The 19,284-nt window shown below is 36.8% G+C and overlaps 1 protein-coding gene across 2 annotated transcripts in view; it reads right to left on the reverse strand.

Annotated features, from left to right (window-relative positions):
• The window catches only part of C6 (complement C6), a 67,005-nt gene that overhangs the window by 21,260 nt on the left and 26,461 nt on the right, over positions 1-19,284 (reverse strand). For both annotated transcript variants that reach the window (XM_074357549.1, XM_010957347.3), the window contains exons 6-10: positions 18,764-18,902; positions 13,086-13,286; positions 8,959-9,199; positions 4,193-4,315; positions 6-172 (exon numbers count right to left, since the gene is read on the reverse strand). In XM_074357549.1, coding sequence (XP_074213650.1) covers positions 6-172; positions 4,193-4,315; positions 8,959-9,199; positions 13,086-13,286; positions 18,764-18,902 — 871 coding nt within the window. The remainder of the gene's footprint in view (positions 1-5; positions 173-4,192; positions 4,316-8,958; positions 9,200-13,085; positions 13,287-18,763; positions 18,903-19,284) is intronic.

Below are 19,284 nucleotides of genomic sequence, written 5' to 3' on the forward strand. Positions count from 1 at the left end.
CTTACCTCAAAGTCAATCACAACAGGGTTTTCTTTCACTGATTCTACCCACTCAGAAAATGTCCTCTCCTCTGGACCAGAGCTCCCTTTCTCCCACGCCAAAGCTGCTGCATACGCACTCCTCCCGCCTCGAACCAGGGATATGGATTTCTCTGCTCCTTGCAAAAACGAACCTGCAAGGTGTTTCAAGAAAATGACTCATTTGATTTTATTGCAAATTCAAACTCGCAAACAAAGCCTATTTGCACAGAAGAAAGAAGAAGATGGTAGAGGCATGTAGCTCCATTAAGTAAGCTAAGCAAAAAACGAGAGAACACGTCTCCTGTCCCCATGATAATAGAAATGCTAACAGCTACCATTTATTAAGCGACTTGTATATGCCAGGCACTCTGCACTCATTATTGTAATTCTCACGATTCCGAGAAATAGGTATTATTATAAACATGGATATTGAAGTGAGAAGTAATTTGGCCTGGAACACTGGTTACTGAGAGGGGGTGAGGAGCTCTGATACAGATGTGGCCCAAGTCCTGATGACTCTGCCCCCTGCTCTTTGATGCCAAACCTCCTGCTTTTGATTTACATAGGCATGTATATTGGGTCCCTGCAATAACATAAATCACACGGCTTCTGGTACTCAGTCGGGTCACCACATACCATAATTGACTACAATTATAGAAAAAAAGTTGACAGAATACTTTTAAGCTTAGAAATGGGAGTAAAAGCACAAGTAACCAAAGGAAAAAAAAAAGTAAACTTCAAGTGGAGTTGGCACAATGTTGCTTCAGAGGCAATGACATTTAATATATACAGCACAGATCTTCAGTACAAATTTTCAAAACAATTCCTATTAATTAATGGTATCTTTAATATGGGTAGGAACTGAGTAATGAGAAATTGTAGTTAGAAATAAAATCAAATGGAAAGGAGGCTAATGATGAGGGTAATAGTAATGGCATTAATTTGGTGTTTGTTCTGGAGTGTCAGGAAGGATTGGCCATGGCCCAACTATTTAGAAATCCTGCTTAGATAGTCTAGAAGGATTAGAACAGTAGGTAAAATACTTTGTCTGAAGAAAGGCATGATCCTTTTCAAAGTGAGATGCTTAAGATAATACAGAGGGGTATAAAAAAACATTTTAGAGGTTTTCATATAAAATAGGAGAGAAATTAGTATTTGCCAATGTATCATATACTTAATGACAGTGGCTCTGACATGTTAATCCAAATTTCGATTGATACCATATGTTTCATAAAACAGATTGACATTGGTAAGAGCTACATATGACAAGCGAAAAAAAAAAAGAATTAGAGTTAAGTCTATTTACTATGTATTAGCTGCTTTGAACAAAACTAACCCTTATAAGTGAGTAAATGGCTTAAAAAGTTTCCAGAAAGAAAATGGCAGATTGAAGATGATACCGATAGTGTAAACATAAGCAAAACAACTAGTGTAAGGAAGACCAGATATTTCTATTTTTAAAAATACTTTCATTTTTTAATTTATTTTTTAATTTTAATTTTTTAATGGAGGTAGTGAGGATGGAACTCAGGACCTTAGGTATGCTAAGCACGTGCTCTACTACTGAGCTATCCCCCAACCTCCAGATATTTTTATTTCTTATACAAGCTTCTCATCAGTCATGACATGAGTTTGACACCAAAGCTGCCCCAGAACATATCAAAATATTTTTTTGTTTTGTGTCTTAAGTGTTTGCAAAATATTTAAGTTTCATGAAGTATTATCATTATGATATGAGCAAATGAAAAATTTTGCTCATTTCATATAATCTTTTGAAAATTTCTATATTCTACGATTGTATATATTTTTGTCTATAATTTATTTTAAGAATAATATATTTCTAACATTGGTTAGTAAGTATACATACATTAGGGATAAATTCTCAAAAAATTTTTAATGATATCATTACAGATTTGAAAAGTTTGGAGTCTCATGATTTAATCAAACTAGCTCTGCGTCAGACAAATCTATGTTCTTCGGTGTGTTTTGCTTTTAGTAAACAACATAAATGTGTCTTTGATTTTTGGCAAATCGTCATTGTGATTAATAAACATTAGTTGAGAATCTGCTATATGCCAGCAGTTAAAGGCATGGGCTGGGGAGTTGACACAACTCGGTGATATTAGCCATGCGTCAGCTGGGTCGGATAGATAGTTTATAAACCGGTTTGGAGACTATTGCGATGGTCTCGGATTTTACAGTGTACTCACCTTATTCCTACATGCTGAAAAGTGTGAGTTCTTATTTGACATTTTGTCATCTCTGTGTTGAATTGGTTTTACAGTTGAGTATTTCTTTTTTTTCAGTATGTAATCAAGAATATTTCCAGAATTTTCTTGTTTTGAGATGACTTCCTGTTACCTTTACATATGGACATATTTTTTCCTCTTTTAGAAGTCTGTGGACATTTCTGCTGTCATCTTGTAGCCCTGAGTTTGTCATGGAGGAGTGTGACGCCAGTCAGATTTTGTTGTTCTGTAGGGGACTTGTTCTTTCAGCCAAGATACTTGAATTCATTTTTAAAATCTCTATGCTTAGTTAATTAACTAGAATTTGTCTTGAAGTTGTTTTCTGAACAATATTTCTGATACAAATAAGACAAATTTCTTCCTTTATTTCAAGGACATATATACATATATGTATATTTATTTATTTATATACATATATATTTTAAAATAGTTTTTCTGTTTAATTTCTTGGGCTGTTTCAGGAACACTAATTTCCATATATTAAATTATATTTGTCATTCCATTTCCATTAGACAATCTTTAATAACTGTTAATATCTGATTTTTTCTCTGTATTTATTGTGAATTACTTTAGATCTTTCCTATATGTTATCAACTTTATTAATTTAATTTTCAGACAATTATATTTTGAACTTGCAGTGTCTAATTTATTTTTATCTATAATGGTGATCTTTTTTTAACATTTGTCTTCATACCTTAGTTTGAAATCTTCCTTTTCAATTAATTCTTATATTTAATCTTTTCATCTCTGAGCTCTTGATTTACAGAATCCTGTTGCATGACAAACTGGCATAAAATCTGTACATTCTTCAGTTTATGTTACTTGGTTCGTTGCTTATTTTGTGTACTGTTCTCTTTTTCCCTCTTTTCTTTTTTTTTTTTGGCTATAATACAAATGTATTGCACAAAAATTTCATTTTATTTATATTCATCTACATTTAGACCACCTATAGGCTCTGATATTTAAAATTATCTATTTATTATTATAGTAAATGTTATATTTTTATTTGTCCCTTGACTGTCTCTCCTTGAGAATATACACTTCACATTTTGGGAGTTTCTGTGATTCTGCTTCCCTATGTTCTGAGCAGAAGTAGCAGTCAGTCAGGCAAATAAGGGAATAAGAGAATTTTACACAGAGGAAAGAGTTATTTAATAGCAAGATGCTGGAGAGAGCATGACTTATCCAGGAGACTACACAAAGTTTTGCTTGGCAGAGAGACAGAGGGGCAGGAACTTATCTTTAAGGCTGTGTGAAACCATGACATGTTTAAGGCATGAGAGTTTTGTGATCAGATTTGCCTTGAAGAATATTCCTCTCACAGAAAATGTGTAGACTAGGTCGGAAAACGGCAAGACCAGAGACAAGGGGGCCGGCCGGGAGGTCTCTGTGGTAGTCCAGGTTGGAAATGATGAATAGAGGGCGTGTCCACAGAAGTGAAGAGCTGGGGAGAACTGGGAGAAATACTAAGGAAGAGGAATGATGACGTATTGGATGTAGAAGCTAGAAAGAGGGAGGCAGACGTCAAAGACAACACTCAGGTTTCTGGCGTGGTTGCCTGAGCCTCTCTTATGTACCTCTCCTAGGCCCTCGTCAGTCTGTATTTTCAGTGGTTGTTCATATGTGTCCTTACTTGGCGAGCTCCTTGACTGGAAGACCTAGCTTATGCCAATCATTTCGTCACAATGCCCAGTACCGAATTCGGCCCATAGGGAGAATCATTAAGTTAAACAATCTGAATAGGAGATAAAGAAAGTGTTTTATTTGCTCCCTCCCCTGCTGCCTCCCTTGCTACATAGGGCTCTGAGGTAGATAAATGACATGAATGAAAAGTTAACAATAGCACAGTCACATGCAATATGGTACTTAAATTACCGCCTGCCAGGACACATGGGGTAAGCTGCTAAGAGAGAAGACTGTTACCTCCATACTTCTCTGACAGCGTGTTCGTGGTGCACCGGCGTTCCACTTTCTTTTTTTTAAAAAAAAGATAGCGTTTCTTTGTTTCTATCCGGACGCAGTGTTGGGCTTCTTCCTTTGTTAAACCTAGGAAATGGAGGACAAGCACAAAACCCTGAGAAGGCGCCATTGAGAATTCGGGGAAGAGGAGCAGGAGGCTCTGAGCTGCAGGTACCGCATATCAGCATCCAACTTCTCCAGTTCCCATGAGTGAGAATGGTTCACAGCTTTTACCACAGACTCAGTCCCTCACAGGTCCTGAGACTGCCTAAAGAGAAGACGTATTTATAAGTCTTTGCCATCTCCCCTTCAACACTGGCCCTAAGAAGCACACATGGGGTCACTGTGGCCCAGCGCATGGGGATCACGTTAGCCTCTCCCTGTTGCCTACACACAATAACCCTCCAAGCTTGTCCATCTACCAGCCACGGCCACCATACAGCCCGGCCAATCAAGAGATGGACACATGCTCTGTTAGGTGTCCCACTATCAGGTCTTCTTTTGGGGCCACAGCTGATTCTGTGAGAAATGAGTCCACTTCACTTTTTCCCCTGTTCACCACCTAAAATGTCAATCTTGTTTGTCATGTCTCATTCCCTGAACATGCATGCTCATCCTTGTCTATGCGTCCTCTCCCTGACCCAGCTGTTCACTCCACTTCCACCTCTAAAGAAGGTTGCTCCTGCCTCATTCCCAGCCTCTTCAGGTATAGGAGCTGGAGTTAATATCTTCCTAGTTGCCCAGTGCTTCCTTCACAGGATGACTCTCCACAGTTTTCTAAGTCTTGTAAAACTCCTGATGCTCTGAGGCTCAAGACATCCAGTTCTAGTACCTTTGGTCCTCATTGTTCTTGTCTTTTAAAACTTCCAAGCATCATTTATTGAAGATTTTGGTATCTGAATCAATCTTTCCCACCCCAATGCTTGCCATTCTTCTCAGTGACTTCAAAATCTATATGGATGTCAGGGCCTGAGTGGGACATAGTGTAGGGAAACAGGTCTGGCTGGTTGAAGGCTGAGTTGGTACTTCCTCTCTGGGGTAATCTGAGGAGAATCAGTGTTTCTTTTCCCTTAACATCTCCCCAAGTCACCAGACCTGCTACCTGAAACACCAAATTAGAGTCCAGTTTTTTTCATGCTTAAAAATTTCCTTGTAAAATACAAGCACATGAGAGACAGAGCTATTATACAAGCTCTTAAACACCTTTAAGCAAAATAGTTTATGAAATATTGATACTTATGGTTGCCCATTATAATGGGCAGGGAAGAGTGTATTCAGAGTTTGAGGCCCAGTTTGAGTGTGATCCTCAAATCTAACCCTCAGTGCACAGGTCACTGAAGAGTGAGGCTGAATAGTGGGGATGGGGTCTGCCTACTTCACAGCTTTTTCAGTAGTCTGACACATTCAAAGAGATGTATTACAGGTTGGAAGTGAAAAATTCTTACTTTGAAGACATCATGCTTACCTTGCACTTTTAACTCTAACAGAAAAGATGGCTGTTTCGGTCAAGCTGAATAAATACGACTCGTTTTGTTCTGCTAGTATTGTTCTTCTAGATGGGCCTAATGTTTAGGCCATGTGAGGAATTTTACGCTTCTGTAAGCATGACTCCTATACTTGTCTCATTCTTTCATAAGGTTTTTATTATTTATAAGTGAAAATTAAATTGTATGTGACCAATTCATTGACAATGGCATAATTAATTAACAGTAAACTTGGTTAATTTCATTTTCTGAGGGTTGTAGGAGAATCCTTCAAGATTTGAATGATGAATCTCTCTTAGGAATCATGGCATTGGTCATGTGGTGATGGAAATATCAAGGCTTTATCAGTGAGTTTCGGTACCGATCTTTCTTCCCTGCAGGATGTCCTGGGGCTTGTGCCTGACCTCTGTCCACACTGACAAAGGACCTGCTTGATGCTGGAGCCCTTGGCCTCTCAAACCTGAGTGTCCTTCGGATAGGGCATAGGGATGACTATTTCAGAAATGTCCTCAGCAACTCTGACTGGGCAAAGGGCAGCAGGGTTAATCAAAAATGTCACACTGATAGATAGTGGACTGTATTGTTTTTCTCCTCCAGTTCAGAGCAGAAAATGACTTCCCAGGAAAGGGACCTTAAAACGACCATCTCACATATTATGATGTTTTAATTGTTTGATTTTTCCACTGGGAGATTCCTGAAATTCGTTTTACCTTGCACACTGAAGCAATGTCCACTTTTATTTGAGGTTTTAAGTTGGCTAGGGCATACTGAACAATAGAGGAATAAATCAAAGGATGCAAATAAAAAGCAGTTTGATTTTCTTTTATTCTTCTTGCACTAGAGAAAGTACTAGCAAGTATTCAGGTCATTTTTAAAAAAATTGATGACAAGGGATATATTCTTATTGAAGAAAGCACATAAAAACTAAGCCTAAACTCTATGTCCACATTATGGCTAAGCAAGGGGAGAAGGACTAGAAAGAGGGAAAGGGTGGTGGGAGACCAGAATATATACTCACCTAGAAAGTGGCAAAAACAGGTAAGAACACCCACTGGAGAATTCCATTTTATTGAGATTTCTTTATGTCTGAATATGCTTCATCTTAACCATCATTAAAATTAAGAGCCAATATTATTACTGTGACTCAAAGAAGTATAAACATCTATGTGTGTGTATATATGTACACACATACTTAATGACTATAAGAATATGTTATATGTAAAAGTATTGAACATAAGAATATACATCTTGTTGAATATACATACGTATATTTATACCCTGTAATATAGTGTGTATGTGTGCATAGCTATGTATGGTTGTGTATTTCCAGTTTTCTATCACATCTCAAACTCCCTTTCTTTCTCTTAGTATGTGTATCTGCGTGTCTGAAGTCTCTACCTTTATTTATAGGGAAAGAGATGGAAGGTGAGAATGTTTCAGAAAGAAAGTACAGCTCATCACTCTTCATTTTGGTTATGGGGCTTCAACTATTAAAATGCTGGATGGTTGGTTAAAAATTCACATAGTTCTTTAACTGACCTGCACTCTAAGCCTTTAGAGGCTTTGCTGTGAATGCATGATGAGTATAGCTTATCAAGTGAGAAATTATTCCCTGGGCTACAGCAGCAGTGACCAGAATAATTTCATCCCAAGGGTGAGATGAAATCAAGTCAAGGGCCAGAGATTTCCCCTAACCATTTTCACTCTGTGTAAATGTTGATGCTATTCTCAGTGGCAGAAGACATCAAATTCATCAAGCAAACATTGCTCCGGTGGAAAGGATAACTGAAATGGAACATAAGAAGCAGGTAGTGTGGAAAGCCCATTGCAGCACATTTGGATTTTAATAACTCTGTCAGGCAAAATGTGTTTAAGACTTTCTTACTGAAAATCCTTCTCAAAGACATTTATCCCTCTCCCTTCTTTAAAAGCAGATCATGAGGGACATGTAATCACTCGGGTTTGGAAGGACCAGGGAAGCCATATGAACACAGTAGTATTTGCCATAAAGAGATGTAAGAACAGAGGGATTGATTCTGTTAACCCCAAACTCCTAATTTATCCTTCTCCTCCCCCTTTCACACTACTGTATATAAAATACACAAACAACAAGAATCTATTGTATGGCACTGGGATTTATATTCAACATCTTTGTAATAATCTAAATGGAAAAGAACCTGAAAAAGAATATATATCTATGTGTAACTGAATCACTTTGCTGTACATTTGAAACTAACACAAAATTGTAAATCAATTATATTCAATAGTAATTAAAAAAAAGAACAGAGAGATCAAAACTTTTGACCCCCAAGGTTGGCATGATGCCTTTTAAAATAAATTCCTAGTTTCTTTTGTATAAAAGCTAAATGATCAAGAGTTTGGATTTATTTGGGGAACTTGGTCAGTTGGGTTCTGGTTACCATAACTTTCCTAACCCTGTTCTCAAGAGACACATGAGAGACTCATCACAAGGACCCTGTGTCCTTTCACACAGGAGCCTGAAAACAAATCCATACAGAAGTGCTTATGTTGTAATAATAAGTAATATTGGCAATTTAGGATAATACTTAAGAGGCCAAGGTTTATTTAAAAACCAAGGTTTATATTGTTATTTTACAGGGAAGCAGAAAAATATCACTGATTATATCCCAAGTTATAAAGTTGTAGCCTTTCCTCAAATGAAATGCTTCCATCTGGTTTCAAGGCTTATCTCCAGTAGGTGCATCTCTGACCCGTATTAACTTGTCCCTTGTCAATCCTTAATTGCTTTATCATCTTATGCCCTTGGCTTTTAGTTAAAATTATGAAAAGAAAAAGACAGCTAGTGGATTTGCTGTAAGTATTTCATAGAATCGCTATCTCCTATAAAAGTGCTATCAGTAAGTTATCTTTTAGAAATTAGTTCCAAGACAAATTTTGTTTCTCTTGAGGCAAATGCATGCATCTCTCTTTAGGTTTCCACTACTATGCAGCTTAGGATATTCCAAAATGTCAGAAAATTCTGAGACAAAGCTGATGCCCAAAGAGGTTAAGCCTATTTATTTTTCCTTCTTTTTTTGGCCTGGGTTTTCTATTTTTATTTTATTTCCTTGAGTATGTACTTTTTGGTTGCTCTGCATATCATTTTGGAAGTAAAGCAGAGTCAAAATAAAATCAGTAAAGCATAAGAACGAAAATGATAAAGAGAAAAATGTGTCACATGCCATCTTATCAGTTAAAAAAAAATGAGAGTTGAAGAAAACGAACCTGAGTTCTTTAGTTCCTCACTGCTGAACTGATAGAGGAGGTCATACACGCCTCCCAGGGAGCCAGAGGTGAAATAGTGAGTCCCGAAGTCGTCAAATATCCGGCTGTACAAAGCGGAGTTGTATTCTAGTGGCAGATGGTTAAGTGCTTTCAAAAAGACATCAGAAAGCTGCAGATCTTTAGTTTTCATTGTGAAGTTTAAGACTTTTATCACTTTATGGATCCTAATAAAATTGGAATCCTAAATGGAAGAGAAGAGTAAAAAAAAAAATGATGATTAAAGGTAATGAAAGCTTGAAGTATCAAGCATTCAATGTTTATTATGAGTTTCATTCCAGCCATAGCATTACAACAATTTTTAACCCTCCCTTGCATGTTCCCACATACAAAAGGCTAATATTCATTTAATTTTCCAGTATGTTTTCCTAAGATGTTCAAAGTGCTAAAGGTATAAGATGATCTCAGTCATGTAAATTGTGTGGCTGAACCATATACTCTCTACTGAAAAAAGATCAATTATCAAAAAAGTAAAGCTTCCTTTCCTTACTTTTTAGATGGATGTACTGGGAATTGAACCCAGGACCTTCTGTGCGCTAAGCATGAGCTCTACCAGTGAGCTACATCCACCCTCCTCCAATCTTTCTTTTCTTGATTGTCAATCATGGCTGCTTCCTTACTGAGTTTTTATGTACAAAGCCTTGCTATTGCAAATAATTAAAAAAAGATTGTGTAAATTTTCAGTTGGAGGTTACACAACTGATATTCAAGTCATAGCTTTGTCACAAACTAAGCAAAAGTATGTCAATTCTCCGGGCCTCCGTTGTCTCTGAAATGTCACCTGCTGCACAGCCTTCATCTGTGATGTTTCACACCCCTTTCAACTCCAAAATGCTCTGATTCAAAACTACATAGGGGGTAAAGTTAAACAAAATTGTTTGTATTCTCTCTCCTCCATCTGTAAGCAGAACTATTTGTTTGGAGGTTATTTTTTCTTTAATCATTTCTTGTTATATTAAGTTAATTTAGGATTAGGTAGTTGGTATTATGCCTCAAATTTCATTCCATCAAATTGTCCTTCTCCATAGCCACTGAGTTTTATGGGTATATACATCTTTATTGTCCTTTAAAATTTTTAAAATATACTTTAACTGTTAATTTTAGCAATTTGTACTGTTTAAGTTAAAAAAAAGGGAGAGGAATATTTTTTAGTCAAAGATCTTTATTAATCAAATTATTAAAATTTTTTAATTAACTCATTATAGCTGTAAGTTATTAAACAGCTATCTTACTGTGTGCTATAATTATGGCATAGAATGACTGCTCACACAGAAGAAAAAAAATAACCATAAGGATTGAAGAAGAGGCAACATTCGTCCCCCTCCCTCTCTTTCCCTTTCTCTCTCCCTCCCTCCTTCTCTTCCTTTCTCCTACCTACCTTCCTGCCTTCAGTACATTTATGGACACAGATGTGAACAAGGCAGAAAAAACACGCCTTCGTGGAGCTTTCAATTTTAAGTGTCCATTAATTCTGTTTTTAAGTTTAATACTTGAATTTTGTCATGGATGTGTGGCTTTGGAAAGGTAAAGGGACATTGTGATTTGCGGTAGAAGCACGTACACTCCCTGAATATCTGAAATGCCTGCTTGGATCTGGACATTGAAATGGTTGGTTCAAAATTTCCAGGCTGATTTATAAATGAAATTGTGGGAAATTCAAGTGACAGTTTGGTAGCTCAACCTAGCACAAGCACCTCTATGGTGCCTCACTTGTCAGTGCATGATGGCTAGAAGTGGCTACTCTGGATTACAAAGTTATGTGACAGTAGGTTATTAACCATGCATGGTCTATTTCAACATTCTATGAGATGCTTTGTTTTAACCATCTTTTTGTTGGTTCAATTTTGTAAAGTCCCCAAAGCACTGAATCTTGTTGAGATAACTGGTATTTTGACTTTATTTTTACAGATCTATGATTGACAAAATAAATAAATAAAGCATTAAACTCCACTGAAGGTCTTGGATTGATTTTTAAGCTTGTGGTACCTGGTTTTCACTATTTGAATACTAAGAGGGTTGCAGTAGTGCTTTCTATTTAACTTGAGATATCCTTATTCTGTTCAGATCTAACCAAAGATGTGGGGTTGAACCATATGAAATTGACAATCTGGTAAGTCAAAAATGGTTGAATATCAACAGATTCATGTATTTGAACCTAATACCGTGAATAGCTTGAATGTTTCCACTTTGGGGCAGATTATTAGAGGATCAAATAACAGCTGTTTACCTACAGATAAGGGTTTTACAAGTGCTGTCTAGCATGTTTGAAACATTTATAAACCAATTTTGTGAAGCAAATCTTAATGTTGAGACTGGTATATATATATAGCACTGATATATATATATATATATCACACACACACGATTTATATATATATACACATATATAAATCGTGTGTGTGTGTGTGTATCTATATTTTTCAACACCTCCATTTTCCCCCACCCCCATCTCTGACTATGTTTTTAGGCAGTTATTTCTAACCCTGGATATGATATCAGAGCAAGCTGGGAGACTTAAAAAAGAGCTAGAATTACATGCCCAAACCCAGATTTTCTGAATCAGTAAATTAAAAGTAGGGCCTGGGGAGGTGTATTTTCACTTCCTGGTAATTCTGACACTAACTTGTCTTAAGAATATAATTTGGTAAGTGTGAGGGGCATGGTATGTTCATTCAAAAGTGAACTCAATCTGTGTTATAAAAGGAATCTATTTTACTCTTTTTTTACATGTTCATATTGCCAGAGCTGAACTCTTTCCAGAGTTTGGTGAAATTATGAATAAATGAATGAATGAATGAATAAGGAAGTAGCTTGAAGTATAATGTAATAGATGCAAATAGTGGGCAAAAATTAGACAAACTGACTTCAATTCTCAACTCTGGCATTTACTCATTGTAAGATTATAGAACTGACTTCGTTTCTTGGACTTTAGTGTAGTGTCTGACAGATGGTAGGTATTTGATAAATACTTGTTGAATTAAAAATAAATGTATGTATGGTTACCTGGGGAAGCGGGGTAGGAAGGGATAAATTTGGGAATTTGAGATTTGCAAATGTTAACTGCTATATATAAAAATAGATAAAAAACAAATTTCTTCTATATAGCACAGGAGTCATATTCAATATCTTGTAATAACCTTTAATGAAAAAGACTATGAAAACAAATATATGTGTATGTATGTATAGTCACATGACTAGGACATTGTACTGTGTACCAGAAATTGACACACTGTAACTGACTATACTTTAAATAAAAAAATGTGGACTTCAATTTACTTATCTGAAAAATGGTGTTAAAAAAAATCTACTCTGATAACCTTCTAGGAACCCTAGAAATAGCTTGGAACACAAAGATTTTGAACTATCTCAATAAAACTGAGGTTTTGGAGGCCTGTGATGATAGTGGAGAAAGAGAAGCAGATATGTAAACATATTTTCAAGGAGATGGCGGGAATGGGATGTAAGTAAATCATCCTTTGAGGGGCGCTGTAGATATTACATCACGTGATAAAAGAAAAACAGGTTTAATTATGCTTGTGAACTAGAGAAAGGTTAACTACCAGCAGGATTGAACAATTTAGTAGAACTTCCAAAATGAGCAAAAGGACAAAAAGGAGTAAACAGAAATGTGACAAAGAACACAAAAGCAAAGAAGCAGGAAACCAGCAACAAAGCTAAATGAGGAAGAAAATTTAAAGACGGAAGAAATATGATCAAGTATTTCAGTGAGGATACTAAAGATAAGTTGGCTGAATTTCTCGAGCAAAGGCCCTGGATGGTCAGACCACGTTAGAAAAGCAATGTTCTGTTACACATGTTTTACAAGAAATTCACTTAAAATAAAGAGAACACAACCATAAGCACAGCCAATGCTTGCAAAAGGGAGATTATTATACATATCACCTCTGTTACTTTTGAAGGGGATATAACAACAAAAAAGTAAATCTATTTAAATCTATGTTAGAAATCCTACTCATTTGATATTAAAATCTCTCTCTTTCTCCCAGCATGATTCCTGGCATTGGTGTTAATTTTCAGGAAAGAATAAAAAGATTAGGAACCATTATCACCTTTTTGTGGGAGGCTTGAATGGCTTGTTTGAAGGCAGAATTAGAGGTGTCGCTCTGGCTTCTTTTTGAGGAATAAAATATCGGTACATGAAAAGAGCCCTGGCTCTGGCCGTTAGCTGAGGTTTGTTGATCTGTATCATCTTTAAGAGAAATTAAATCCTCGTAGAAATCTGTTTCCAAATCATCTTCTTCAGTTTGTACCTGGAGAGAAAAAAATCCACGTGATTTAGGAAATAAGCGAGCTGCTTGTGAAGCTCTAATGCAAGGATCATTTGTTTATACGTTCAATAAATGTTTGTTGAGGGCCCAATTTGCTCGAGAACAAGGAGTCATGTTAGTCCCTGCCTTCAGGGAGTCAGTAGTTTACTGAGGGAGAAAGATAGTCCCAGACACTTAGTTTAATGTTGGAAGTGTTACGCTGCCAATTTGGGATTGCCACAGGTAACTATAAAACTCAGCAAATACCAGGGAAGTCTCCATCAAGGAAATGCCTCTAAACTAAGAATTAATTGGGTTGATAAGAAACAAGGGCTATTTTTAACCTGTCTGTGAATTTGATGCCATTTATAATCTATTTTATTTTTACTGAAGTATAGTTGGTTTACAGTGTTTGTTAATTTCTGGTGTACAGCATAGTTATTCATTTGTACATATATATATATATACATATTTCATTATAGGCTATTACAAGACATTGTATGTAGTTCCCTGTGCTATGCAGTAGGATGTTGTTGTTTATCTATTATATATATAGTAGTTAGTATCTGCAAATCCTAAAATTCCATTTTTTTCCCTCCCCCCTACTTTACCCTCCTGGTAACCATAACTTTGTTTTCTATGGCTATGATTCTGTTTCTGTTTTGTAAATAAGTTCATTTGTGTCATTTTTAAAGATTCCATATGTAAGTGATAGTCTACAGTATTTTTCATTTTCTTTCTAGCTTACTGAGTTTGATAATCTCTCGAGCCATCCAGGTTGCTGAAAATGGCATTATTTCATTCTTTTTATGGCTGAGTAGTATTCATATATGTATAAATATACACCATAGTCCTCTGTTGATAGACATTTAGGTTGCTTCCATGTCTTGGCTACTGTGAATGGTGTTGCTGTGAATATTGGGGTGCATGTGTCTTTTCATATTAGAGTTTTCTCTGGATATGTGCCCAGAAATAGGATTGCTGGATCATATGGTAAATCCATTTACAATCTAATTGAAGATATCTTTCAGAGAATTAAGGCCTTTCTAGGCCTACCAGATCCTGTCCTCCCCTGCTCTGGTTCCATCTCTGCCCTCTTAGCCTCATTCAGCTGTTCGGCATTAGCAATCCACTGGCCAAGTCTGAGACAGAGGACAAATGATTGGTTCTGCCCAGTAGGTGGTTATCAGTTTTCATCAACTGAGTCTGGGAAGAAGAGAAAAAAACACCCAATGGGATTTGACTTGAATTATGAGTGGAGCAGGTATTTTCCAAGTACAAAGTAAATCCCTGTTATGGTTATGCTGATAAGAAGAGAACAATGGACATATTTTTAAAAATTGCAAAGTAAATTGACTAAAGAGTACTTCTTTATGTTAAAAATGCTTGTCTGGTTTGCAATGGAAAAATCTCGTTTTAAAATATTCAATATTAAAATGCACTGCGAGGCAAACCACACGCCACAATTAAGTAGATTACACAATTAGTCAAGGAAAGAAATAATCCAGCTGCAGGAGAGTCTTGCTCAACAGTAAGATACTGTCAAAAGTTCAATGCTCCTTTGAGATTGTGCATGCTAATTAGCATTTAAAGTGTCTGCAAATGAAGCTCCTCTATTAACAGGAAAGCAGTACAATCATATTTTAATGTAGTTTCTGACATATCTTTACCATTTGTCTAAAAAACTCAGACTATAAATATTTTGTTTGGTAAATGAGCTCTCACATAAGATAAGTTAGCTTAAAGAAAAAGATATTTGCATGTAAGGAGCGGGCATTGGGTATCCTGGGCAGAAGCTCAGAGAAAATCTGACCACATATATTAGCTTGGTGGGAGGGCAGGTTTAGAAGTGAGCAGCACTGAAAAGTTAGATTGAGCCGGGAGACTGGGGCCAGGCCTTGTATATCCTGCTAAAGGGTGTGGATGAAATTCTAAAGGCAGGATTTTGCATCTAATAAGTTCCATAAAAATATTAGTTGAATGAAAAATTGGGAATGTAACCATTACATTTGTTTTGCAAAGATCACATTAACTATCGCTAACTAAAGTAGAGGCAAAGAGAGCAGTTAAAAAAAACTGTTGCCAGAAGCCAAGTGAGACAGGAGAATGGCCAGGTCTGGGGGAGTGGTGGCTGAATAGAGAGAAACTGGTGGATTTGAAAGATATTTAGGAGATACATCAACAGCAGTTGTCAACCAAGTAGATGTATATGTGAGAGAGAGAGAGAATGGGAATGCATTTCCATGAACAGTAATATAGAAAGCCAAGTCAACTTTTAAAAGGAGGAAGATGAGTTCTTTTAGTGATGTGTAAGGAAGGCTCTGATAAGTTTCATTTCCCTCAATTTTCCCAGGAAGAGATGTTAAACAAACCCTGGGGGAAAAGGTTTTAATCCCTGATTTACATACTACTAGTGGTAACTACACTCTGCAGTTTGTGGTGACAGCAAATGCTTAGCACACGGCCAAGAGCAAGCAGTGACTTCAAAGAAAAGAGAGAAGGATTCCTGAGTAACTGGTACAACTCAGGGGATTGGTACAGGGATCTTATGGTGATTGAGCTCTGCATTTAGCACTGGGGGAATCCCTAAGGGGCAGAATTCTTCCTAGGGTCTTCCATTCTCACTTCTGTTCAGTTGCCTTCATTTCAGGAGCCCTCTCTAACCTTTGTGTACCACCCACCCCATTATTTCATCTGTCTCAGTATGCTCCTGTGCTGTAGAAGAAAGGAAGTCAGGTGCCTGCTAAATTTCTCCTCCTCTATTGTTTTCCACAAGGAATAGCTTAGATTTGCACAGCTGTCTCTTAATGGCATGAACGAAGCAATACAGAGATCAGTGGAAAGTAAACCAATAGCTTGTGACCTTGGGTCTAGTCATTTCCAAATCTTTGTTTGCAGAAATAGCACCATGACCTTCCTCAGCAGTTGAATATTATCTAAAACTCAATGACATATAGTTAGAGATCAGCTCAGGCAGCTTCTGAAGGTTGGACAAGTTTTAGAACTACCTGGATCATGAAATGAGTCTGCTTTCTTCTGAATGAGGGTTTTCAGGCTGTATTTCCTGGTGTAACTTGCCACGCAGGCTTGGGTTGCCACGCTACGTGAGTGGATTCTGCATTCTGCTGGTAAATGTTTAACAACCAACTCTCTGATAAGGAGGCGAAACCACTGTGATTTACTATAGCACTTGCTTTTTCTCATGGTATATATATTCCTGCCACAGCTGATTTCAAGCTACCTATGCTGATGTCCCTGAATTCAAGCTTGGAAAGAGCTACACAATAGGAAATTGCTATACAGTATTTTTATGATACAGACACAATAGATGTTAGTAACCTCAAAAGCATAGAATAATTGTCAAATGCGGCAAAATAATTGAGAAGTGATACATTTTGAGTAATTATCATCCCTTTTTTTGATATCTTTAATTCATCATAAGATTATATACTTAATACTTAATAATGGCTACGTTTAATAATCAGATTGCAAAAATCCTGAAAATTTAACAGTTGACTTTTATAACCTGGAAGAGCTGGCGCTGGCACACCATTGGTGAACCTCACAGGTGATACCTTCTAAATGATACTTTATGAAAGGACTAAGGCCTGGCACAAATTGAACAGTCATCAATATCTTTCTTGATATCACTGTCAAGGTTTCATGTAGCACAGGCCACAGTGGACCAGGAGCCTGGAGCCAGGAGGTCTAATTCTGTGGTGCCATTTACTTGCTGCAGTTACTCTGAGAAAGTTTCTAACTTCAGTGATCCTAAATCTCTTATTTGTAAGATGGACATAAATAATTTTCTCTTTCTGGGGAGGTTGTTATGGGAATTGAGGAAAACACCACATCCCAGTGCTCTGAAAACTCTAAAGCATCACGTAAGTGTGAAGTGTTATCTAAGCATGTGTTTGCTCTCATGCGCTGAGCTTAACATGTGTTACTTGTAAAACTCTATAAAATAGATACTTGCTGAGGACGTAGGCAGTATGTTTTTTGGGGAAATTATTGTATTTTGAAAGTAAGCTTGTGGATTGGTTGTTCAGGAGCTGGAGAGCATCTTCCAACATAACATTATATGCAAACATTTGGGTTTTAGCTCTGTCTGTGAAGTCTATCCAATACAGTACATTTAAGAAGAAAATACATCTTCCATTGTGACAAAATTTTTGATGTTATTGTTTCTTTGGAACAATGTCTCTTCTGAGTTCCTATTTGCATACCAGCAAAGCTTTTTCACCTCCCTTGGTGGTGGAGGGCCTTCTGGGGTTAGCATCTTCTGGGTCTGTGGGGAGATAGTAGGTCGTTTCTTTACCTGGTCAGAGTCACTTGTTCCTCTTGTGACATATACCTCCAGGCAGAGATGGGACTTCTCAGGGTAAACTCCCAAAAGGTGTTTGAATTTGGCAGCTGGACCGCAAGAACATTCCCCACATCCATTAATATATATTAAATGGTTTTGAATTAAGTTTATCAGGTTGGAAAATGCCTGAGTTTATACTGATATAAAAGATTTTTTTTTTTTTAAGAAAGGATTGAATGACTTTTGCTGAACTCATTCTTTCTAAAAAGTGATTTCAGAAACCATTAGGCTTTCTGAAATTCTCTCTAGCGTGCCAAATTTGTATGCATGGATATAACCATCAAAATCATGTCTTTCCTGTTTCTCTTATCATAAATTAAAAGAAATAAATTGTTTACTAATTTAATTGTTGAACTAATTCAACAAGGATGGAGTATTTACCATGTGCAAGGCACTGGGCTAGGTTCACAGCATATGTAGTCCGCTGCTCGATACCACGCGGGAAAGCAAATGGAAAATGAAATCAACTAATAAAATAGGAAGGAAGAACTACCTCCGTTATCCTTTGATTCATGGTGATATGTTTTTAGAAGCCAGGCACTCTTTGATGTCTAAATTTTGTGGTTATCTGAGAGAACTAACTACTGTAGGAGAAAACTCTGAGTAAGCCAAACCATCTATCTGAATGGAGATATGTTGCAGTTGTATGTTCACGGAGAAAGCATGGACTCTGAAATTTGGGAAAGCTGTGCTTAAGTCTCTAATCCACTACTTACTAGCTGTTTAACTTTGGACAAATTAGTTTCCTTCGCTATTTTTAAAAAAATAATTTTATTTTATTTTTAATTTTTTTGAGGGGGGAGGTAATTAGATTTACTTATTTATCATTGGAGATACTAGGGATTGAACCCAGGATCTCATGCATGCTAAACACACACTCTACCACTGAGCTATACCCTCCCCACTAGTTTCCTTATTTTTCATCTGTAAATTGATAATAACACTGACCTCATTGGGTTGTGGGAGGATTAAACACCAACACATAACAGGTGATTAAAAATTTTCATTACCGTTTTATTCTGTCCCTTCCTTCATTACCGTTTTTTCGTTGGAAATTGAGCTTATAATCACCACTGGCATTTGGAGCGCTACCATGCATGACAGGTTGTTGTACCTCGAAGTTGACGTTTTCGAGATTGGCCGGAACACGTTGTGGATTACTTGCTCTACTGCTTTTGACAGTTTTACATATTCCTCCAGTGAAAGAATGATCAAGGACTTCTCCTCTGGGCTCTCCTGCCAGAAGATGAAACCTAAGAAACAAAGTAATTTTTAAGAATTCAATAGATGTAGAGCAATCTTTAAAATTTACTGTATTTATATGAGAGAAATTCTTCTCTTAGACATTTTTGACTCATGAAAAATGACTTGAAGGAAAGCCTATTTCTTCTATTTTATGGTGAGGCAGCCAGAAAGGGCTGGTAGGCAAAAGTCAGCCCCTCTGGCTCTTTTAAAATCCCCATATTCCACTTATTAAATTGTTCTGGACTTTCAATAGGAAATAAAATTTGGGTTTATAATTGTTTCATGACTTACAAAACCCACACAAACTTTGGAAGCAGGTTATGAAATAAGTTATTACATAATTAATGCCATTCTAGGTCCACTTTCTTCAATCTAATACAGTAAAGTAAT

Source organism: Camelus bactrianus, chromosome 3, assembly GCF_048773025.1.
Source record: "Camelus bactrianus isolate YW-2024 breed Bactrian camel chromosome 3, ASM4877302v1, whole genome shotgun sequence".
Classification (NCBI taxonomy): Eukaryota; Metazoa; Chordata; class Mammalia; order Artiodactyla; family Camelidae; genus Camelus; species Camelus bactrianus.